Source organism: Carya illinoinensis, chromosome 1 (assembly GCF_018687715.1).
Source record: "Carya illinoinensis cultivar Pawnee chromosome 1, C.illinoinensisPawnee_v1, whole genome shotgun sequence".
Classification (NCBI taxonomy): Eukaryota; Viridiplantae; Streptophyta; class Magnoliopsida; order Fagales; family Juglandaceae; genus Carya; species Carya illinoinensis.
This window is the reverse complement of record NC_056752.1, coordinates 47,499,908-47,525,146: the sequence shown is the minus strand read 5'-3', so window position 1 is coordinate 47,525,146 and position 25,239 is coordinate 47,499,908. Positions and strand designations below refer to the sequence as shown.

Below are 25,239 nucleotides of genomic sequence, written 5' to 3'. Positions count from 1 at the left end.
AAAATTCTGTCTATTTATGGCTAAATTGAAAAATTTTTAAATTGTTACGCTTAAGAAAAATATCGACTGGGCACACGTGCATCGCACGTGCTGTTTTACTAGTATATATATATATATTACACAAAGATAATGGATTTTTCAATGTTCAAAAGAAAGAAAATAACAAAGAAAATGAAATGGAGAGCAAGGTACTTGAGAAGAAAGTTGGGTAGCTCTTAAAGGATGAATAAGAAATCTCTTATAAGACGGTCCTTATTATAGCTCTTTCTACAAAAAAAAAAATTAGTAAAACAAAAACCGGAGAATAAAATGATAGAGAGAATATAAAGAATGTAGATCTCTCAAACAAGAATGGTGGTATGGATGTCTTGAACAAAGAGCTTTTGAAAGCTACACAAGTTTTATCCCAAAAATAGCCCTGGAGAAGGATGCAAAGAACACCATGTCGTTACCTAGATCTTCACATCATTTTCGACAAATGTATAGTATTCCTCCACAAGAAACAACTATATAGAACTCGTGTCCTTCAAGAGCTACAACTTTAGAGAGTGGTAGAAGGGAGAATGTGGCTGCTGGCTGCCCTGGTAGGGGCAGGGACGATGGCTAGTGGGGAGGGAAATGAAATCTGAAATAAATTGGGGCAAGAGATAGAACATGCATTTTAAGTTGTAAGGATAAGGGAAAAATAAAATTCATGTTGGCATGGATATTGTGCAGTGTTAAGGACCTTAAGGCTTCTCTATAGACTTGCTCATTGATGAGTGCAAGAGAGAATGACGTCCAAAATCACCCAAAAACAACCAAAACTGGGGGGGAAAAAAATAAGAGAGATGTGATTTCGGTCCTTGGTACAAGGGTAAAAAGGGAATATGTAGCAAAAAAGATTGATTAGACTTTTTCTTAAATTTTTGTCTTGAGAAATTCAGGAAGAAGAACGAAGGAGAAAATTAGGACTTTGCAAAAATCCAGCTCCCACTTCGACTCTATATTGTTAGAATGAGAGTCAAATTTGTTTTTTAATCAACTTTGATTTCGACTCCAACTCTAAATCCAACTCGAACCTCCAACTATGATTGTAATAAAAATATGTATTGTTTATATATTGATCATGTATATTCACGTAAAAGTTTACAACTTATATAGTTAAATTCAAAAATATTAATATACTAATTCTCATGTGATGATTATTAGATAATAATATTAATAGACTAACAATCAATTATATGTATATACTGTACATCATATTGTCACTATCATACATATTACATATAATAGGGTAAATTAAAATTGACTAGCTAATAGTAAGTCATGTATAATGTATAATGTATATAATGCAAGACTATTAATTATTATCTAGACTCTAATATAGTAATATGTGACTAGATTCTAATACAATATTTGACTTGTTTTGAGTAGCTGTTTTAGTTTCCTATAGGTAATTTAGTCAGCATTGAACGATTTGATGATGAACATTGCCATTGAACCATGAGGGCTTATGGTTGCTCTTACTTGTTAACTGTTATTTGGGGACTTGGGTGTGCTTGGGTCTTGATTAGATGGCTAAACAATCATTTTATTTATTTATAGTTGATTTGAGAGTTTCGGATTTTAATATGAAATTATGAACGATAGTATTTTAAGAATAGCCTAAATGACCTATTGTATATTTTTAATTTATATAAATTTTTATTTTCCACGTTTGTATAGTATTTGAAATATTTTTAGTTATATTTCTTATTTTTCATATCTAAAATCTGTTTTTTTTTAATATTTTTTAATAAACTTGAAGCTCGAAAGCAGGAAAAAAAAAGTAATAAAAGAATTAAAAAGATAGGTGAATTTAGATCTCGTTTCGAGACATAAATGATTTTATCTCATTTCATATGATCTTATAATTATAAATTTTTTAGATTATCACATAAAATAAAATAAAAATTTCAAAAATTTTAAATTTTAAAATAATAATAATATTAAAAAATAAGATTTAATTTAACTTTTATCTCAAACTATCTTATTTTATCTCACTATCCAAACTTCACCTTATTTTCTTTTGCAAAATTAAAAATCTAGAAACTGAATTTGTAATTAGTCTTAACTAAAATGTCTACAATTATTTATTTATTTATTGGTGGAAACACGTACGTGGTTTGAAACATTTCATAAATAGAAATTTATTAATTTACGAAATGTACTGTACAGATATATGGAGACTGAAATATATTACAAAAGACTAGTAACTAGGAGGAGCTCGGTCTGGTCCGATTTCGAGAAGTTTTGTCGATTAGATTAGATCAATTCGGTTCAAAGTTTTTCCACATTGAACAGACCAAACAATCTAATAATTGGGCTGGTCCGATTTGGTCTATATGTCCGGTCCAACCTTCTTATTATTATTTTTAAATCAATTAATAAAAAAATATTTAAAATATTAAATTAAAATTAAATAACTTATTAAATGAAAATTTCATAATAAATTATACAATTATTAATATATACTAATATTATATATTATAGTTATACAGTAAAAAAATATAATAATACATTAATCTAAATATATATAGTTATAGATTTAGTACCAATGGCGAAACTAAAATTTTTTTTTAGGGGGCCCAATTTTCTAGTGTGCGATACATTGAAATTTAAAAATCATAAAAACATAAATAAATAAAATTAGATCTCGATAATTTGCAATATACAAGCAAAAAAGAAATCCTAAAAATAAAACACTTAATATATGTTTCAAGTTTTTGACGATAATATTTCATGAAATAATATTCATCTATTATTATTTTTATAATGAAATATTTAGAATTTATTTACTTTGTATAAACTATCAAGTGATTTTTTAGAATGTCATCTTTCATTCTAATATATATGTAAGCTGATTTATTAAGTTTTATATAAATTCTAGATATTTTCATGTCATATTAAACATATAATATTATAATAGAGACCTTAAATAAGATTTTTCTTACTCAATGACATTTAGAGGATAAAATTTTTTAATTATTTTTCATATAGATCATCAATCTTAAATGATTTTTTTTTATATTTTTACTTTGGATTCCAAATTAAGAAGCTTAATATTGTATAACAAAAAATTTTGGAATTCATATTAATAAGTTTGTTATTTATCCTAAACTTAGTTTTGATTAATTTTGGTGAGACTACACTCTTGAAAATAAATAATATATAAGAATTATACAAAATTTTAAGACTATAGGTAAAAAACTAAAAATGCATTTCTAAGTATATTAGAATTTTATAAAATTTTATAGAGTATATAGAGATTATAAATTTTTTTGGGGTGGCCAGTTTTTATATAAATTAAATTATGAATAAAAATTAAGGTATATTTTAATTTTTCTAACAAATTTGGGGGGCCTCTTAAATGCATGTGGTTCCGCCACTACTTAGTACCAATATTATAACTAATAACTATACTAACAGTATTATTAATATATTATATGTTAGTGATAAATTGATAATACTCTATTACGTAATATTCTATATAGTTATAATGATTTTATACTAACATATTAAGTTAACTATATTAATACTATTATAAATTTATATATATACTATAATTTATACTATAACTCTTATAATATGTTTATATATTAATAGAATAATATTACATATAGTCATTTTTGTATACTCTCTATACCCTTCACTGATATGATTGGCTGGATCAAATTTTTTTTAATATATAACCAATCAATCAGTGAAGTGTGCAAACGAGTATACAAAAATAACTGCATATATATAAAAATTTCGATATTAATATATACTAGTACTATATATTATAGTTATATATTAAAGAATATAATACTTATGTAATATTGTGATATATTAATAATTAATTATATATAATTACTTATAAAAATAATAAAAAAATATATATTTTAATTTTTATTCGGTCCGGTTCGGTATGAGGACGAATGAATTCGGTCAAAAAGACCGGTCCGGACCGGCCGAATCTCTCACCGACTCTCATGAGAGAGGAACAGCGGCCAGCCAACCGAAAGAAACGTTCCTGTCCATATAGCTCCCAGAATGCCCCGCCTGGCTTCCCGCTCTTCTGTGCCACCTGCTTCCCTTTCCTCCCTCTCACTCGGATCTCTCTTTAGGCTCTCTCTCTCTCTTCTAGTTTTGTTCCTACCTTTGCAACTCTCTCTCTCTCTCTCTATCCCTCCCTTCCCCCTCATTTTCTCTCCTTTCTGGGTTATGCTGATTTCTAAATCTTCTTCTGATGCTTGTGTTCCAAGATTGAGCAAACATGGATGAAGATAATAACAGAATTATCGAAGAAGACGAGAGGCAGGCCTTGGATGGGCTAAGCTTGACTGTCCCGCCTCCCCGAAAGAGCCAGTCTTACAGCCATCAACTCCGCGCCACCTCTTCCCACAAACGCCACTTTCATGTCCGCAAGCACAGCCTAGACGAAGTTCATGTCCCCAAAAACATAGACTACCATCACCAAAACCCCTACTATGACTCTTCCGAAGAGGAGTTTTTTCCTTACTCCTCCTCATCCACCACTTCTCCTACTGGTGAGAGGATCGACCAGAGCCTCTGCGTGGAGGCTGGTATTGACGACTCCAGGCAATGCCAACCGTTGCCGGAGTTCATCGGTAGCGGAGGCGCAAGCGGAATATTCAAGGTTCCGACTCGTGCGCCGGTCCATCCTGGTCGCCCTCCTTGCCTCGAGCTGAGGCCACATCCATTGAGGGAGACCCAGGTGGGAAAGTTCTTGAGAAACATCGCATGCACGGAAACCCAATTGTGGGCAGGCCAAGAGAGTGGAGTGAGAGTGTGGGATTTCAATAATGTTTATAATCCCGGGTGCGGGCTTGGTGGGAGAGTGAAGAGGGGTGATGAGGATGCGGCACCGTTTCATGAGTCTGTGAACACGTCCCCCACCCTGTGTTTGATGGTTGATAGTGGGAATAGGTTGGTTTGGAGTGGGCATAAGGATGGGAAGATTAGGTCCTGGAAGATGGATCAGCCTTTGCAGGATACACCATTCAAAGAAGGTCTTTCGTGGCAGGCGCATCGTGGTCCTGTTCTCTCTATGGTTTTGACGTCTCACGGTGAGCCCATTAGCATATGTTTAGTTGATGAATTTTTTTCAATCCTGGTATGAATTGATGGACATTATGATGTTGATTTGGGTAAAGCGTTCTCTGTTTTCTTAATGGTAGTGGGAGGATATATGGAGCATTGTATTAGTATAGGAGGTTATCCATTGCAGACCGTTTCTTACTATGCTATTTGGGAGATACTCCAAGTGTTCAAACATGCCCTAAATCTTAAATATATGGTTATTGTCGCCTTCTGTTACTGTTTATCGATCCTCGAAAAAGACCTACAGAAAAAGTATGCTATTTGGTTCACCTAATTGTATTGTTATTCACTTGATATATTGCATGCTGGTAGTTTGATACCTTTTTTTTAACATGGGCGATCATGAAAACTGATCTCTCTACGACGTTGTCATGCTGATTTTCCAGCGCTAATAGAGATGATAATCATGCTTGTGGTATGTTTATTAAAGAATGCTAAACTACATGTTGTCTGTGGTCCAAATGCTTTTGTAGACGATGGAGTTCCAGGTTCACCCCTTCCATGTTTAATTATTCATGTTGGCTTTGATCCAGGTGATCTTTGGTCAGGTTCTGAAGGTGGTGTTATTAAGATCTGGCCATGGGAATCCATCGAAAAACCTCTCTCTCTAAAACCAGAGGAAAAGCACATGGCTGCTTTACTGGCAGAGAGGTCATGTATTGACTTAAGGAGCCAAGTCACTGTTAATGGTGCCTGCAGTTTACCTTCTCAAGATGTAAAATTTTTGTTATCCGATCATGTTAGAGCTAAAGTTTGGTGTGCTACTCTCATGTCCTTCTCACTGTGGTACGTTTCTCTTTCATGTTAACATATTTATTGGATGCTTCATATCAAAATAATTTGGAAGTATAGAAGCCTATGCACATATATATATTTTTAATCGGTAGAAGCCTACGCACATAGTTGCTTTGTGCTTCTTTAAATCCCATGGAAACTTGAATTTTCGGTGGGGTGATTGCACAGCAAAAAAGAGTCCCGAACATTTTTCATTCAAAGTTGTGAATTTTCAGGGGAGGAAATATATCATTTTAAAATGCCTTGCGAAGAAATTCTTATAATATCCCAAACTACATCATAAGTATATCAAGAGTTGGTGTTCCCACAGGGATGCACGTACAAAGGAGCTTCTAAAGATATTTAATGTAGACGGTCAGATAGAGAATAGAGTTGACATGCCATCAGTGCAACAAGATCAAGCAGTAGAAGACGAGGTGAAGATAAAATTTGCTTCCCCGTCCAAAAAGGAGAAATCTCAGGGTACTAGCTTTTTGCAACGGTCTCGTAATGCTATAATGGGAGCTGCAGATGCTGTGCGTCGAGTTGCAACTAAAGGGGCAGGAGCATTTGTAGAAGATGGTAAGAAAACAGAAGCATTAGTGCTAGCTGCTGATGGGATGATTTGGAGTGGATGTGCAAATGGTTTACTTGTGCAGTGGGATTGGAATGGAAATCGACTGCAAGAATTTAACTACCATCCTTGTTCTGTTCAATGCTTTTGCACTTCTGGCACACGAATTTATGTTGGCTATGTGACTGGTGTTGTCCAAGTATTGGATCTTGAGGGAAATCTGATTGCAGGATGGGTGGCTTATAACAGTCCTGTGATAAAATTGGCAGCTGGAACTGATTATGTTTTCAGCTTAGCTACTCATGGTGGCATTCGTGGATGGAACATCACATCTCCTGGGCCTCTTGACAATATAATACGGTCAGAATTGGCAGCCAAAGAACTGACATATACAAGACGTGATAATGTCAGAATCTTAGTTGGCACTTGGAATGTTGGTCAAGGAAGAGCCTCTCATGATTCACTTATGTCATGGTTGGGTTCTGCTGTATCAGATGTTGGCATTGTAGTTATAGGGTTGCAAGAAGTAGAAATGGGTGCTGGTTTTCTTGCAATGTCTGCAGCCAAAGAAACCGTAAGATCCTGTTGATTTCATTGATGCTGCTGACCACTTGATTGTGATTACTTCAATCCTAGTCAGTTTTTTACTCTCCATCTTCCAAGCTTGTGTGTGTATCAGAGGCATTTATTATTGTTTACAGCTGCTTTTTCAAATGTAGGTAGGACTTGAAGGGAGTTCTGTTGGGCAATGGTGGTTGGACACGATTGGAAAGGCCTTAGATGAAGCAACAACTTTTGAGCGTATGGGTTCTAGGCAGCTAGCAGGCTTGCTTATCTCTCTCTGGTAGGTCATTGTCATGGAAAAGTTTTTGAGATTTAGGTTGTCATGAGATTAGATTTGTATTTCAACTTCTTTTTTTCTTTGAAGGGCATCTTACCCAGCCCTCTCGATGCCATTGGGGTTCTGCACTTTTATAATGATTCCTTTCTTATTTAATGACTCAATGCTTTTCAATTAGGGTGAAAAAGAATCATAGACCATATGTTGGGGACATCGATGTTGCAGCAGTTCCATGTGGCTTTGGTCGTGCAATTGGAAATAAGGTTTATATACACCAGTGCTTATTTGATGGCTTGCATTGTTTTTAATGTTTTCAATAATCATCCTGTCATCTGAATTTCAATCTAAGCTATTTCACCTGCGAATAACCACAGTTGTATGAAAGTAACTGCTGTTAAACAACCTTGTTCTTTGAAAGTTAAAAAAATAAGACTACTGAAGTTTGACTCAACTGTTCAGCATTACCAGTACTTAGATTCAAAACCATCTCTCACTTAATAGTACTCTTTTCTGCATGCCTTTGCTTCTCAATCTATTTAGTTTTTTCACAAGTACAAATATTATTAATATCAATAGAAGACTAGGCGAAGCGAAGCCCAAGTCCACGGGATGTCCATTTGTTTCTCAATTTAAAACATTTACTTGTTTATAATTGCCCAAACAGGGAGGTGTTGGTTTGAGAATTAGAGTGTACGATCGGATCATGTGCTTTGTGAACTGTCACTTGGCTGCACATCTGGAAGCTGTCAATCGCCGCAATGCTGATTTTGACCACATATTTCGAAATATGGTCTTCAGCCGGTCATCTAATCTACTTAATAATGCTGCTGGTAAACTTCCATACCTTTTATTTTTATTTTTATTGCTCTCGTGTTCTCCATATATTTAGCTTGGCAGCTTTGTTCTTCTGGCTTATTGTTGGTCCTCTTTGGTGCAGCCGGTGTCTCAACAACTGCTCACATGCCTCGGAGCACAAATGTATTTCGTTCTCATTGACATGATCTCTTGCTTTTTATCACTTTTCTCGTCACCTTCATTGACTAACAGTTACGAGGCATTGCTGCTTTCACAGGGTGGGGGTGGCAACTCCGAAGAACCAAGACCTGAGTTATCTCAAGCAGATATGGTTGTATTTCTTGGCGACTTCAATTACCGCCTTTTTGGTATATCTTATGATGAGGCAAGGGACTTTGTTTCGCAAAGATGCTTTGATTGGCTCAGAGAAAAGGATCAGCTGAGGGAAGAGATGAAAGCCGGGAAAGTTTTCCAGGGAATGCGAGAGGCACTCATAAGATTCCCACCAACATACAAGTTTGAAAAGCACATGGCAGGTTTAGCAGGTACAAAGTAGAAACAATTGTATGACTTTCTGAATCAACCATGTGAACTACTTGGTTCTCGTATCATACAAGCCTAGGATTCTATTTTAGAAGAGTAAACTAAATTGGTAATAGATTGATACTCTGCCAATAGATCTCTTTGAGAGGCACCACCACACTAGATGACATTGTCTTTAAATGGCTAATCATGGCTTCATGGATTTTAATGAAGTGTCGGACTTTTAACTGGCATCATCTGTTCTTTCCAGGATATGATTCTGGGGAGAAGAAACGAATTCCTGCTTGGTGTGACAGAATAATATACCGTGACAACCGGTCGGCTTCAGTGTCTGATTGCAGTTTAGAGTGCCCTGTGGTCTCGTCAATTTTACAGTATGGTCTCTGGTTGGGACAGTTTGCTTTTATCTTTGTCGTCAATCTGTTGTGAAATTTATTCTCCCTTTTTGACAGGTATGAAGCATGCATGGATGTGACTGACAGCGATCACAAACCTGTCCGATGTAAATTCAATGTGAGAATTGCTCATGCTGATAAATCTGTAAAGAGACAGGAGTTTGGGAAAGTTTTCAGAAATGATGAGAAAATCAGGTCTATTCATGAAGAATTAAGTTTTATTCCAGAAACTGTTGTGAGCACCAACAACATAGTCCTTCAACAACATGACTCATCCATTCTGCGAATCACCAACATGTGTGTCAAGGATACGGTTACATATAAAATCATTTGTAAAGGTCAGCCGACATTCAAGGAGGATGCACAAACCCCTGATTGTCACCCAAGGGGTGGCTATGGCTTTCCTCGATGGCTTGAGGTATTGGGATCTGCCTTTGGATTGGATAGAGATTTGATTGCATTCGAAGTTAGTTTTTTTCCGAGTTGATGTGAACCCCAGATTTTGAATCTAATGGGCGTATGGCAACATCATCCAAAGATTGATATTTATCTCCTTCCCCACCCATATGCTGTCCTTAGGATATTTGTCTGTATGCATGTACTCAATAATGGCATGGTTCTTGTACAAAATACAAGAATGGTAGGGATAGGGTAACTGTTTTCATCTTGCGCCTTAAGTTTAGTATCTTAGAAGGCTCAAATGTATTCCTATAGATCTTTTATTTCCTTTTGCATGCCCTCTGAGGAAATATGGCTTCATTATTGAACACCTTTGATGATTGTCACAAGCTAGTTTTGTTCCATGACTCTGAATTTAGTGTTTGTTCGTGGGTTTGAATTAGGTGATCCCAGCAGCTGGTGTAATAGAACCTGAAGAATTTGCGGAGGTCTCGGTAAATCAGAAAGACTTTCTTACGCCAGAAGAGATTGCCGAAGGCATCCCCCCAAACTGGTGGTCAGAAGACAACCGAGAGAATGAAGTGATCTTGGTAGTAAATGTTTGTGGCAGTTGCTCAACCCAAACGTACAGTCACCAAATCCTTGTCCGCCACTGCTACCCAGGCAAGTCAGTCCGCATTGACTCAAAATCAAACATTTCTAGAAAGAACCAAGAAGGTCCATTTCAACAGTCTGAATTCCGGCAACTAAGCACTTCCTCTCTTGCGATTGATGAAAAACCTGTGAAGCTAGAAACAAAGACAAATAGCTTACGGCAGTTCTAGGTGCACCACCAGGGAGAAGTGCTTGGACTAGAAATGTAAATACTTCTGTGGAGCCAGCATGCTTGCCGGTACAATCATCTTAGAACAGGTTCAATTCGTATACCATCTATTATATTCAATTTACTCAAAGCTTTTTAGCCAAACCGCATTGTAATTTTAGACAAATGATTCGTTCAACCGAAGAAAGGAAAATGTATAAGCAGCAATCCAGAGCTCTTCATTTCTTACTAGTACTGATAGGTTCTCCAAGCCTCCATGTATGGTTGCCAAAGCTTTTTGCAGAAACAGTTGCCGAAAGTACAAGGGGCTATCGTGATTAGTTTTCGCTAGTGTACTAGATTAATGAACTCGATACTTTCGTACATGAATGGAAGTCAGACTCTCTGTCTCTCTCTCTCTCTCTGTATTTGTTGTTTTCGATGTGCGAAGCCAAATCTGGGATATCCACGAATTTGAGTATTCGTTCCTTATCAATTTCTTAGCTGCAGAACCGAGCCACGTTCCGAATACAAATTAGCAGCACTGGCTGTGGTACTTTACCTTACAGATGTTGCAAACCCGAGCACTGTGTGAAACAAGTTAAATTATTTATAAAAATATATATAAATGTTGAGGTCACATTTAGAAAATGAGGTGTCTACGTGTTATGTTTTTATTGGATGCCCTTTTTCAAATAAGACCAGCGTGACCTGCAAGAAAATATTCTCATATATAATTGTATAAATGTGTTGGTTCTTTTTTATTTATTTATTTATTTATTTTTTTTTTAGTAAAGTTTAAGAGGCGTTCGTCAAAGTTGCGATTCCTTCCATGTACTGTTGATTTTCAAAAGCAATTCATTGTCAATGACCCATGCAAGCGAGTTGGCATGTCTTCTCTTCTTTTGTCACTTGGACATCTAAGACATGACACTGAGTTCTAAATTGCATGTTTTTTTTCTTTTAATGAAAGATTCTATTTATAAGTTGACATGCATAACACATGGAATAAAGTACTTATATATATATATATATATGATATAATTTGATTAGAATAAATAATTTAAAATTTAAATCTTACAAGTCAAATATTATAATTTAAGTTATGGACGGTGCTACAGGCACTGTTGGTGGCTCCCAACGGCCACCATTAGGTAAAAACAATTTTTTGTCTTTTTGATTTTTTTTTAAAATTATTTTTTAATACTTTTAAACATTTTTAAAAAATATAAAAAAAATTATAATAATATTAAAAAAAATTTCTTAATCATTAAGAAAAAAAATTTAAAAAAAATAAAATAGGACCAACAGTAGTGACCCTATCATTTTCCTTAAATTATATGGACGATATGCTTTACGTACCGAAATGTCAGATAGGTTACATCATCTGACATATCAGATTCCAGTGGGTTATTCCAAGCTATTAATCGCATAGCCTGCAACTATGACCAAGGTTTTAAATAGACAAATACTATAAAGAACATACCGCTGTACTTAACACTAGCTTCAATTCAAGACTACCTGAAACAGAGATTAATGCATTTCTTTTATAACTTAAACCCATTATATATTTGAGCCGTGTCCAGAGGGATTTCGTTCTTACTTGAAGTGGCTTTCATACACAATCAAAACTAATCATTTCTAAGGCCCCATGCCAAGGTCGCATAGCACGCTAACTGAACCTAATGATACACAATGTTCCAATCAACACGCATAAGCCACAACTTCATTTGCACATAAATGGATTATGTATAAACTCAAAAACAGATAGTTGGGTAGGCATTAATTGTTCACACCTTAGCCTGCTGGTGAGCTTCTAACAAACTCTATATCAACTTTAGGATATAGTCTGATTGCTTATCTATGTCGTGGCATGTCAATACTTAGGGGACCTGAGATATGAGGGAAATGTGAAGTGTTCATGTGAAGGTGCAAAGTCAGCACGAGATGACGAGCTGAACAACCTCAATACCTTCTCCTCTGGGCTCTAGTTTGCTGATGACAGGTGCTTGTGTCATATCTTCATATATTGTTTACTTGAGCAGGGGGAGCAGATGATTATGTTAAGCTATAGATTGAGGAATGACATCCTGCCCTATCCATCCAACTTCTGTATTTCTCCGCCATCGACCTCAGAGTGCATACATCCTCTTATATTCACTGTTCAAAATTTCAGGCTCCGAGGCCCTAGAAATAGACACAGAATAAGATCGGCTCTCAGCTCTCCTTATGTTCCTCAATTTCTTCTCCTCAATTCTATGTAAAATAACACAATAGCACATGGAGCCAATGGTAGTGAGCATGATTGTGCAACCTATTACTGTAGTGCACACAGCAATCCATTTGCCATGCAAGCCCACCACCACGTATGTCAGAGAAATGAAGGCAGCTGAAATGAAGAGACAAGCCAGCCACATTAGCTTGTTAATCACAAACACAAGCTGCCTCTTCGCCTTCTGTTCTATCACAACTACAGATGTTTGGACTACAACAACAGCCAGGGAAATAAATAATGCCAGGCTATCAAACACAAAGAAGAGTAGGAAAGCCGCCTTTTTTGCTATATGGGCCTGTCCAAGCGAAGCCCCCTGTGTTTTCTCCTCAATGTATTGGCCAGGTACAGTAAAGATGGCTGCAAAAGCAACGGTAGCTATGAGAACAGCAACTACAGTTGCAGAGGTTATAGCATTGTTGAGGCCACTGATGTGAAGCTTTTCTAGCCTCCTTGCAATTTTTTGGACCCTGACACCAGTTTGATGTGTCTGTTGAAGTTGTGATCGGACATCATGTTTTATATCACTGACTGTCTGCTTAAGTTGCTTTGCTGAACTTGGAGTTTTTCCTAGGTCTTTAGAATTGGAGGCCCCTGCTTCCTTTAAAACGGAGACGAGCTCTGGAGTTCGATATTTTTCTGCGATGTCAAGCGGGGTCTCTCCATTCTTGTTCATTGCATTGATGTCTATACCCTCAACTGATAACAAACAGCGTACATTCTGCAATAACATGAAGCCTGACTTCAATACTGTAAAAGTAACACCCAGGCCCACTATAACCCAAGGACCAAGCCATTAAAAATAAAAACCCAAAAGTCCAGCCCATCCTTAATGAAACTCATCATTTTACCCTCATCCCTTTTTCCCCTAATTTCCCTCCTTCTACCCCAGGCATTGTCCAGCCCAGTAAAACGCTGAACATAGTTTTATAGTACAACCAAAAGTTAAAGACAGAAAAGAAGTCTAAGATATTCATTATCTGGTCAGACATAGCTTTGCTTTGTTTAAAAAGCTGGTAACAAGGAATCCCCTATGTATCATCCTATGACACTTTTACTCAGATTGTGTAAGATTCTTCTATCCTCAACCAATTAAGTGACATAATCTGCTGATAAAAAATTCTGCTATAAAAAAAGGACATTGATATGAAATCTCCAATACCAATCTAATGAATTTGAAACTGAGCTTTCTACATTGGAAAAAAAAAGTTCCCAATACCTGAAATACCGACATTGTTATACTAAACAATTCATTTATCACTATCAATTGGCCTGCAGGACTCCTCATATAAATAGGGGGCATAGATTTGGTACTCCAATGCCAAAGAACCAAAAACAAATGGTCTAGAGTTTTACAGAATTCTGCCATCGATTCTGCTCATGGATTGGAACATTTCCCCAGGCAAGGGGAGTTATATAGAAAGCTAAATCTTAAATTACTTGCTAAAAGTAAAAATAAGAAGGGAAAACTTTGAACATGGATATTCAATGGAGACTGAATCCAAACCTTAGAATAATGTCATCTTGCTAAAAGAAATTTTAGAAAATAAGAGAAGGAAAGGGAAAAGGAAAAGAAAAGAAGGTTCCATCTTGATGGTCAGAACCTATACTTTGACCTCCATTTGAGTTCAGATATCTCATGCATAAGAATTCATCCCTTGACAGGTAACACAAAACTTAGTTTTGCATTAGTGGAAATGTTAACCAGTTTATATGAAGTTTTTCTTTGATAAGTGATACCGTATAAATTTACATGAATATCAAAGAGAAACGACAGAAACAAAAAGAAATAGGAATCACCTGAATACGGCCCTTACTTGTGGCAATATGCAATGCTGTGTTTCCCTTATTATCCTCCAGACTCAAAACTGATGAATCAGGCTTTATCAATTCCAGCACAATCTCTTCGTTTTGCCCTTTCACAGCCATGTGCAATGCAGTTTGGCCTTTTTTATCAGTCCTAAAACCAGTGCTTGGGTCTTTGTTTAGCAGGGACTTAACAACCTCCAAGTGCCCCATCCTTGCTGCCGAATGAAGAACAGTCTTGCCGTTGTTCCTGGCAATCTTAACAAGGTTGGAGTCTGTTTCCAAAAGAAGGTTGACTACATCAATATGCCCCTGAATAGCAGCTGTGTGTAAGGCTGTTGAATTGGAGAGATCTGTAGTCATGGCCAAGTTGGGGAACACATGCAAAAGTTCCTTCAACACCTCTGAAAGATTTATTTTTTTCTCTTGGTCAGAATAAAGAGAGAAGAAAATCTTCAAAGTAATAACATCAAAAGTATTTCTCTAGATCAATACATCTATTTATCTAGTTAATTGCTAAATACTATGGGGTCTTATTGGCAGCTGAAGTAATGAATAAGGAAAGATGGTAAGTAAGCACATGCACGCATGCAAGCTTGCACGTGCGTACTCACCCCATAGAAGTACAACTTCATGCATTCTTCTACGCATGGAGGGAAAACAGAAAACAAGTAAATTTCTGACGCCATATGCAATGAACTCAGAAAATAGCGATGTGAGGACAATTTTAAAACACAAACACACACACAGACACAGAAGCCTTACATTATAGGACCACCATGGTTACATTCCTCCCCCCCGCCCCCGAGGAAAAAGGCAGTCAATCAAATTCTACGAAAAATAAAAGTCACTACTTTTAAAGGGCATCTAAATGCCATTATGCAAATAAAGAAAACAGAGGAATGAAGAGGGAAAAATCTACAAAGACTCTTCATGTTGGTTGAAAATGGAAGTTCATATGCTTTTGGATCGGGCTGTGAAGAATTTGAAAAACATTGTCCTAATAAAATAAGAAGTGCTGACCTTTCCAATAAATTAGTGTGAAAAGGAAGCAATTTAGAATTAGACAACAATGTCACTTGTGCATGATTGAAACCTAGTTTCTTTAAACGGTTAAGTTATTATGCAACGGCCAGACTTTTATCTAACTCAACAGAGTTGTAATCGAAAGATAGCTTAGAACATTATGCATAAAACACAGACAATTGGATTACCAAGATGGCCCTGCTTCGTGGCAACATGGAATGGATCATAGCCGTTCCTTGCACCAATAGATGCAGTTTGCAGGTCCAAATGTTTCAACATCTCGCCAGCAACCAAAGCATGCCCATTCTCTGCCGCAACATAAAGGGCAGTTTCCCCCTCTTGGTTCTGCTTTGCCAACAATTCCTTTACCTCATTACCATCACAGGTCTGAAGGATCTCTCTCACTCTACTTAAATTCCCTGCCCGAGCCGCCAAATGGAAGGGCAAGTCGCCCCTTTTTCCCGGTGAGTCCTTGCCCTTCTTCCTCTCACCACCTATGAAACTCAGCTGCTTCTCCATCACTATCCGAAAGCTTTTCTGTTTCTCCATAAATCCTCGAAAACTCTTCTGCTTCTCCATAACCCCTCGAAAACTCTGCTGTTTTTCCATTGCCCCGCGAGGATGAGCCTTCTTTTCATCTACCTCGCGAAAACTCTGTTGTTTCTCCATCGTAGCACCCTTAAAGCTACTTTGCCTCTCCATGATCATTCTCAAAAGTTCCCTGAACTTTACGGTAAATCTCAAAAAAATACAATGCCTTAGTATTTTGCAACCTATTTCTCCATGATCAGACGAAAATCTCACAGAAATCTCACTGTGTCTTAACACAAGTTTAGCAGATACATCAAGAAAGATACTTTTTTATACCTGGAATTCCCATTTTCTCAGAAAAATTATTGCTATCCAAACTGAAAGTCACCCATGTTAGAAATCAAAACCTCTTATTTTTTTTCTTCACAAGCTGAAATCAAGGAAACATTAAGCAGAAACTAGATTGCAGCTCAAATGGTCACAATAACTATACCTTGATTTTGTTTGAGCTCTACAGCAAGAGTTTTGATTCGGAAAATGAAAACGAAAATGAAAACCCAGTTGACACTTCCAATGAATCTGAGAACCCAGGAACTGATTTCCACAAAGTGACAACAAATCCAGCAGATCAAGAGCTCAAAACCTGAGGTTTTTCTGAGAACCGTAAAGTGAAACTAGAGAAGGTTAGTACTTAGAGGGTTGGCGAATGGTTGGTTTCTGTTCTACGATACCTCACCAACTTACAATTTCTAATTCAAAAAGAAAAAACTACCTTCTATACCAATTTCTAATCAGACAGCATGCGCACCTAAGATGGTTTATCTGAAGAGAGAAGAAAAACGACGTTTCGAAAAATAAATCTACTAGATATAATATTTTAGAATGAATTTAAAATCTACTAACTTTTTCTTTATTTGTATACGAGTTGAGTTTATAGATTGGAAAACATCCGCTTGATTAATTAAAATTAAAAATCTCATCTCAATTTATTATTATAATATTTTAAAATTTTATAAAAAATATAAAAAATAATTTAATTTTTTTAAATATTAATACAAAATTAATATTAAAAATTTATATTATAAAAATATTTTATTCATTATTATTCAAAACATCTCAGTATAACTAAATGAAAATTTCTATCTACTGAAATATTTTTTTTTTATTTTAATTTTAATTTTTAAATGAATATGTGATTTTTTTATTTTTAATAAATATTTAAAATTTAAAAAAAAAATAGGTTATGACTAATTGGTGAGGATCCTCTATCCTTTGTGGACATAGCAACATTCTTATAGATTATACACTCCATCTCAACTCTTATCTAATTTTTTAATTAGTTAGTTTTAGCTCGGATTTAGAGCCAAAATCCAAAAATGACTCCGACTCCCATCAAAGATGTTTGGAATTCTAAATTTTGACTCATTTAAATCCTAACTAGGGTTGGGTAGCTAATTGGGTGAGTCAATTATTAAAAATAAAAAAAATATTTTAATCACAAAAAATTATATAGAAGTAAAAATACAAATCTACCGAATGCGGTATATTAGATTATAAAGTTACTTTTATTATAAAGTAAATTTAATGAATTACACAAAAATAAATAAGTTTCTGAATTTATTTTTATGTAATTGCTTTATATCTGTAGCATATCTCTTAAAAAATATCCATTCAACATGTCATGTTTTTTTAAAAAATAATTACAAATTGAAAACAAGATATAAATACAAGATATATATAAAACCAACCACTAATGACCTACATTCCTTAAAAAGTAAAACTAATTAAAATTATAGACTAAGAATACAGAAAACTGAATATATAATAGAAAATTTGAAAGAAAAGTGATACATAATGAAATTTGATGGGGGAAAAAAGACTCGAAAATAAAAGGCAGGGCAAGTGGTGCGGCTACAACCCAAAGCAAAACCAACTAAATAAAAAGGACTAGAGTAGACACATGGAAATAATGGAATCACACCAAATGATATAAGATTAATGCTACGTACAGCTATGAAGTGTGTAAATATCGTACAGTCATTTTAAAAAAGAATGAGATCTGTTATTAATTTTTTTTAATATGAGTTTTATATTTATTTACTTTTTAAAAATTAATTGTGCGGCATTTACACATTCACAATTGTAAGTATCATTTCTCGTGATCTAATCTTCACAATCACATGCAATGCGTCTTGATTTTGAGGCTAGCTAGCTGATCATGCACCACCTCTTCTTAATTATTTCATGTATAATTAATTAAAGTTTACAACAAAACAAAACAATCATATTATTTAAAGTTTTTGGCCATATTGAAAGTTGAAAATAAATTAATTTTGAAAGTAAATTAATTATGGGATGTGCAAAAGGGGGATCATCATGTATCATGTGTTTCAGTACGATACAAAAAAAGGTGCAAAGTTTGAAATATTTGGGCAGAGAAAAATCTTCCCTATTTTTCAAGAAATGTTAATGACTTTCAACTGATCAATCATATTTTTAAATTTCAAAATAATTTATTATACATCATCGTCAATTTGGTGACATGCCGTAGTACTTCACGAGTTCATGTTTCTTCCTTTTATAATATATATATATATATATATATATATTTATATGGCTCCATCATCGATGATAGAGGACCCAAACCTCACCCAATAACGTTGAAATGGTCAATGACTCAATAGGGTTTGTATTTTTGTGGGCAGAAATTAGGGGTGGTAATATGTCACACGACCCGTTAACTCAACACGAACACGACACGATAATAGCGGGTTAGGGTTTAGCCTCAATAAATTCGGGTCAAAACGGGTTGACCCGTTAAGACACGATTGCTTAACAGGTTGATAACGGGTTAATCCATTTTGACCCGTTATGATATGTTAAGAAAGTTAAAGTTACAATTATACCCTTATATCTAAAAATAAAATTGTTAGAATTTCAATTTCGATATTTTTATTATTTGGATTGTAGTTTTGGACTTATAATTAGTTTTATAAATTTTATAGATATTGTAATTTTAACATTTATATAAAATTATGCTAAATTTAATCAGGTTAAAAAGGTTAATTTCAGGCCTATTCAACCTATTTATATAAATAGTTTAAAATGAGTTGTATTGTGTCGTATTAACCTATTTCGTAATATTTTCTTAATTTATTTGTTTACTTATAAAAAAAACATATTTCGTAATATTTATTAATGGGTCAAAACGGGTTGACACGACATGACCCGTTATGTTAATGGGTTGTGTTAGGGTTTGAGATTTTGACACGATAAACTTAACGGGTCGGGTTAGGGTTGACCTATATGACCCGTTAACACGATTTGACACGACACGAATACGACCCGTTAACACGATTTGACACCCCTAGCAGAAATACAATCTATTAAATAAATAAATATCTCGATATATAGTATTAATTCTCCAATGATAATCATCAAAATCATTGACTATACTTTAGTTTTACCGACGGCGACTCTGAACACTTTCCTTTGGCTCCGAGTGATATTAGAGCTGCAGTTCATACATGTTTACCTTCTGATTTACAATCTCTAAGTTGACATATACCTAAAGTTTGTTCGGGGACAGTGACCCGCGGCCATGATCATCATGTAAACCCATGCATATAGATATATAGTATTTGAGGACAGCATTCTTTTTCTTTATTAATTGGTTTGGTTTTTTAATTCTGGTAAATTGGAAAGTGCATCCTTTATTGACCAGCCAGCTGCAATTTCGATCATGCTTTGAAGTCTCTGTTTCATAGCCTGATTAGTAGTACTACTACTATGCATGCATGCCAGGTTCACTACATTAATCTAATATTTCAACATCGTTCCAAACTCATTATGACAGCTTATATTCTTTGTCATTTCTCTTATATATGCGTCAATTCTATATGCATGATTAATTCCCACATATCTACATATATATTAGTTGTTATTTTGGACTGTTTTTAATTGGTAATTGTTCTTTTATGCAAGCCTTGTAACTACCCATCTCACCCATCTAGATGTTTCAGCCACTCGAGTTTTTTGGATATTCGTAAATGGTAGTCTTTTGAAAATTCTAGCACCACACGTTTATTAAATTTGACTTGTAAAGTATGAATTATGAGATAAAATTTAAACCTTCCCGAAATAAGGGAAAAAAAAAAGGAGAGTGGCTTGATTTATGTCGTTAAGATTAACCGAAATATGTAATTATTCAAAGTAATTAACATTAATTAATTAATTACGCGGGTGGAGAGTCCACAAAAACGTGTGGGAAGTAAGAAAAAGAGATTGACTAATGGGACACCACCCCCTTTCCATGGGTTGAATTACGTGTTATGTTTAATCGTCAAAGGAAAATGTTCTAGTGGTCCAAGCATGCATCAGGCATTTTTAGTCAAAAGTTGGACAGAAATAAACCAAAAGCAGTAGGGACCAGTCCAATTATGATCATTTGGCTCGCTGGCATATAGATCGAGTGGCGGCTCCAAACAACTCAACTCTCATTTTGCTCTTACGGTCAACTTCTTCTTTGGATAGATTTTTAGGGTAAGAAGTCGAGCTGCTAAATTCATCACAAATTCATATAGACGAGACATTAATTAGAAGCTGGCTAAATGCATGGCCAAAACACAATGAATAGGAACTTCATTTCATTTTATTAAGAGAAATGATGTTTACATTCTTAGAGCGTGTAAATCCGGCCTCTCTTAGAATATATTCTCTTTAGCAAAAATGAATAAGTTTAAGATCTAATTGGCAAAATTATTTTTTTAATAATAGACCTTATTTAAAAAAAAAAAATAAGTGCATAGAATTTATACATTTTAAGAATGTATGTAACATTATTCTTTTTAGTAATATTGTACAAAATAAAATAATATTGCAACTCAAACTGATATCCGGGAATTAAAAGTACAAGATTTAGTTGACAATATATATAATGGTATTACCAAATGTGAACTCAAGCTAGAGCAAATCGACTACATGATTAAAGTACAAGTACCTCCACTTGAGTAGGATGCAATGCATGCGTACGTCACAACATGATCAAAGACCTTAATTATATAAATATATATATTATTATATGTATAAATTCATGAGTGGGATTGAATTTTCCCCAACACTCAACAATGGAAGATGATCTAATTCGTGCCTCCATGTGGTGTGCGTCCCCATTACTGCTAATTCAGTGCTAAACCTTAAAAAATAATTGAGGAAAATAATACTGATCTTGATCTATATATATATATATATTATATAGCTATATACAGCTCTGAGGCATGAGTTCTCCGCTGCTGGTTCCAACAATGTTCTTACACGACGATGTTGCTGCCATTTTCATGTAAGTAAGCTTGATGTCTTGCAATCTGATCCCACTGCATGGAGTGCTTGGGCTGCAGTCGAATGTCACGGCCTCTTCTGTGGCTGATGTTCCTCTTATATTTCTGTACGTCACTTTACTAATCTTCACTCCAGAACTCTATTAACACGATTTTTTTTTTACAAAAAAAAAAAAGAGCATAAAATTAAGCCTCAATAATAATAAAAAAAATAAAATTTATTTTTTTAAAAGATAAAATGATTTTATTTATTGTTGTACAAATTAATCCTTGTAATATAATTTGTTAATACGTACCTGGCGAGGACAATTTTGGTTGTTGGGGCAATAGTTCTGATCAATGATGATGGGGCTCTCAACATTCCTCATCACGATGTTTTGGAAGAGAATGTTCCGAACAAACCCCTTGCTGGGCCTGGCCCATGACTTTATCCGTACTCCATTATCTGATCCAGTGAATACTGCGTTCGTTAGCGTCACGTTTTGGACACCAGCTTCGTTCAATTCCTTGCCCAAGCTTCCGATGCTGTCATGTATATATATATATATATATATATATTTATATTCATTTAGGCACGATTAATTAAATTAACATGCATCACCACTTTAATTTGCAAGATTATATATATGTGTATATATATATATACCTTACGCCATGCCCAGGGCCACACTTTATGTCTCTCATCAACAAGTTCTTGGTGCCAGGACCGATTGAGATGCAATCATCTCCGGTTTGCATGGTGCTTCCAGTGATCGTGACGCCGGTCGAGGTCTGCACATGAATTCCATCGGTGTTTGGGCTCTGGTCGGGAGCAATAAGCTTAACATTTCGGACTACCACGTTGTTGCAGCTGTTGATTACAAGGTGGCTAAGCTGACTGTTAATCGATGTTAAGCCACTGATCACTACGTTGTCTGCCCAATTGAACGTTATCGACTGCATGCATTAACACACAAGTTATGTCTCGATCGCCTTAAACAAATTAAGAAAAAAGCGAAAGTCCACTAGTTTGATTAATTTGGTTTCAAAACTTCAAATCATGGCTATTAAATAACGTACTCTAGCACCAACTGGACAATTCTTTCCAGATCTCCTGCAAGCCCAGAAGCCAGCACCCTTTGCGTCAAGCTTGCCGCCAAAAATAGAAATCCCGTTCACCTCGATGAACAAAATCCAGTAGCCTGAATTCCCAAGCGCACGATAGTCCAACGGTGCCACAAGGGTTCCATCAATCCGAACCGTGATTCTGTTCTTGCACGGGCCTCTAAAAACGGTGGCTTTTAGCAAGAACCTCCCCTTTGGGATGTATATCGTGGATGCAGTGGCCGAGTTACATGCCGATTCCCATGTCTTGAGGAATGCTTTTGTTGCTTCAGTTTTTCCATCGGGCTTTGCACCAAAGCGAACCACATTATAGTTGGCTGCATTTGATGCTTGGATACAGATAAAGGATATAATGAAGAAGAGGCATAGAAAGGAAGATACAGTAGTAAGCTTAGCCATTTTTCTTGCTTAGACTGCAGAGTGAGAGAGGCCGGAGAGAGAGATGAAGTTGGATGAGACAGAATTGGCAGTTATGGGTGGTATTTATAGTGCATGCATGAAGTTGTTTGCTGCTCTCTCCTGTTTATGACATATATATATACACGATAGTTCGATATATATTGCTCCTTTTCGTCAACTGTCGTTAAAATATTGGTTTTGAAAATAAAGGCAAAAGAAAAACATCTTGGCACGTTATCCAGTACATGAAGGTAATGATATGTACGGCTACATCCATGTGATAAGGTTTGAATGCAACCAAGCTATATGAAGTATGAACCAAGACATGTGATAAGTACTTAATGATTGTCAAGGTTTACTATATACCAAGCTACCAATTATTTGCAAATCATGAGTAGTACTCCAATTGAATATATAAAAAATTCTACTTATAATCTCCTACATGATCACACACCAACATATAATTAATTTACATTTTTGCCATTTTAAATCAGTATGCTTGTTTAAATAGAATGATGAAAATGACAAATTACATATTTATGCATGATTTAGGGTATGATAAAATTTGAATTTTTATTTATTGATTTCGAGAATTAATCGATCATCATATCATGTATATATTGCTTGTTGATATCTATATACACACATATTATATAGTACCTATATATGTAATAAAAAGCTAAAAGTCAGCTTTGTAGAATTTAAAGATGTAAATGTACGCAAACAAGTTCCATGCATAATTCAATGTATGTAACCGAGTTAACCATTGAATATATGATAAAAATAATGATAAAGCTTGAGCTTCTCTCAGTCGACCATGGTGCAAGTTAATCTTGCTCGTGGCCGCTTTTGGTTAGTTGATCCAACGCGCAATATTAAAATATCGAATTTTTGTAATTAATTTATTGAAATTAAAAGCTTATTTGAAATTAATTTTAACTGAAAATAGTTATTTTATTAAAAATAATTGATTTTAAATAAGTAATTTTCTTATAATTGCGCGATGTATATTCTTTGATGATGTGGCTTACGTATACAGTGGATGCATGAGACATACAACACTGAGTTAATTGCACGTGTCACGCTTTCAGATTATTCCTCATTTTTAGCTACATCTCACGTGGACTAACTGGCAGGCAGGAAAGTCGCCGAAATTCATGGTCAACTGGCGTTTGTTTGAATCCAATGTGGAATGCAGCTGCGCCCACAATTGCCTAACTAATGCAAGCACAGCTGATGTGGCTGGATATTATTGGCCCCAGATATGTCGTGGGAGGAGGCAGTTATATCCTTGAACACCAAGTTGTCAACTGAACACATAATGTCATAAACTCACATGCAAGCTAGAATTATATATATATATATAAATAAGAAAAAAAATTAAAACTATAAAGTCATGGGAGATCAATACTCCAGAGACCAATCATGATCAGTGTACTACTCCTCATGACGATCGATATAAACACGTTAAAATTATAGTTAATAATAGAGTAGTGTTATGTACGAGTTTGAAGTGTCCAAGCATTATATAGATAAGACCATTCATTCCTTTGTAAAAAGAAGTCTGGCTAAAATTAAAAGGTAGATTTTTTTTTAAACACACTTTTTCATGGTTAGATCCACTTTTTTGACAAAGGAATTGTGACAACCTTATATATTTGAAAGTTTTACAAGTCATTACTCTAATAATAATGACATTAAGTTATTAAAAATGGTATGTGTAATCAGTTTTACGTATTATTTGTACACTCTACTGATATGATTGGTTGCATTACTTTTTTTAATATAAAATAACTATTCGTATCAATGGAGTATAAAGAAAATATGCAAAAATAATTATATAGTATTTTTTTTAAAATTTACTGTTTCATAATTGGACTAAGATTTTCTTAAACTGTGGATATGTATCCAATATTGAGTTTTAATATGTCACTTTATATTTTTGCCTTGTTTTGGGACCATTTTTTGTGGATTTTAATTCAAAACAATTGGTTTTATATTTTTTTTTTGTGAGTACAATTTATTTAAATAGGTCTTCCCAAATATATATTAGTTGCAGCCAAGTTTCGTGGCAAATCAGCAGTATTTTCCTGATCAGAAATAGAGTTCGCTGCAAATGGTAGAGGTTTTTTGCCAAGATTCTTGATCACACTAGAGACTCTATTTTCAACCATATTTTGACTTCTTGCAACCAAAACTTTTCCTAAAATGCAAATATTTGACACGTTTTTTTTTTTTTTTTTTTTTGGCGTTATCTGAGACGTTTTAATATTCCAACCGTTCACTTGCGGTACAAAACGGTCCTGAAAGGGTTGTAGTAGCGATTTCTAGCATTTGCCGCGAATTGTAATCGCAGCAAAAGTCCTTATCGTACTAATCTCCTCCTATTTATCGAGATCAATAAGTCCATATCGCGATCTTACTGATCTCCTTCTATATATAATGCTAATGTGATATTATCCATATATGATCACGGAAGTACATGATGATCATCATCTTGATCGATCAGTACGTA

At 34.9% G+C, this 25,239-nt stretch overlaps 3 protein-coding genes across 4 annotated transcripts; 1 reads left to right on the top strand and 2 right to left on the bottom strand.

The window, feature by feature from the left end:
• The first annotated feature begins 4,049 nt into the window (after positions 1-4,049).
• Positions 4,050-10,663, top strand: LOC122278692 (type I inositol polyphosphate 5-phosphatase 12-like). Its single transcript, XM_043088878.1, has 11 exons — positions 4,050-5,093; positions 5,661-5,913; positions 6,233-7,049; positions 7,195-7,319; positions 7,495-7,579; positions 7,981-8,146; positions 8,254-8,294; positions 8,389-8,656; positions 8,905-9,028; positions 9,107-9,467; positions 9,892-10,663. The coding sequence occupies exons 1-11, from the start codon at positions 4,280-4,282 to the stop codon at positions 10,270-10,272; spliced, it is 3,435 nt and encodes a 1,144-aa protein (XP_042944812.1). The 5' UTR covers positions 4,050-4,279; the 3' UTR covers positions 10,273-10,663.
• Positions 10,664-11,768: 1,105 nt separating this feature from the next.
• On the bottom strand, positions 11,769-16,731 carry LOC122278681 (ankyrin repeat-containing protein At5g02620-like). Of its 2 annotated transcripts, XM_043088873.1 has the most exons (4): positions 16,379-16,731; positions 15,543-16,262; positions 14,323-14,732; positions 11,769-13,243 (listed from the first exon to the last, which is right to left on the bottom strand). In XM_043088873.1, the coding sequence occupies exons 2-4, from the start codon at positions 16,060-16,062 to the stop codon at positions 12,383-12,385; spliced, it is 1,791 nt and encodes a 596-aa protein (XP_042944807.1). In that variant the 5' UTR covers positions 16,063-16,262; positions 16,379-16,731; the 3' UTR covers positions 11,769-12,382. The 2 variants fall into 2 exon arrangements, with proteins under 2 accessions (XP_042944807.1, XP_042944802.1); XM_043088868.1 differs by having other exon boundaries at positions 15,543-16,731.
• Positions 16,732-20,925: 4,194 nt separating this feature from the next.
• LOC122303151 (polygalacturonase-like) lies at positions 20,926-22,746 on the bottom strand. Its single transcript, XM_043114779.1, has 4 exons — positions 22,281-22,746; positions 21,868-22,157; positions 21,518-21,746; positions 20,926-21,361 (listed from the first exon to the last, which is right to left on the bottom strand). Exons 1-4 carry the CDS (start codon positions 22,722-22,724, stop codon positions 21,143-21,145), a joined length of 1,182 nt encoding a protein of 393 aa, XP_042970713.1. The 5' UTR covers positions 22,725-22,746; the 3' UTR covers positions 20,926-21,142.
• Between the last annotated feature and the right edge of the window lie 2,493 nt (positions 22,747-25,239).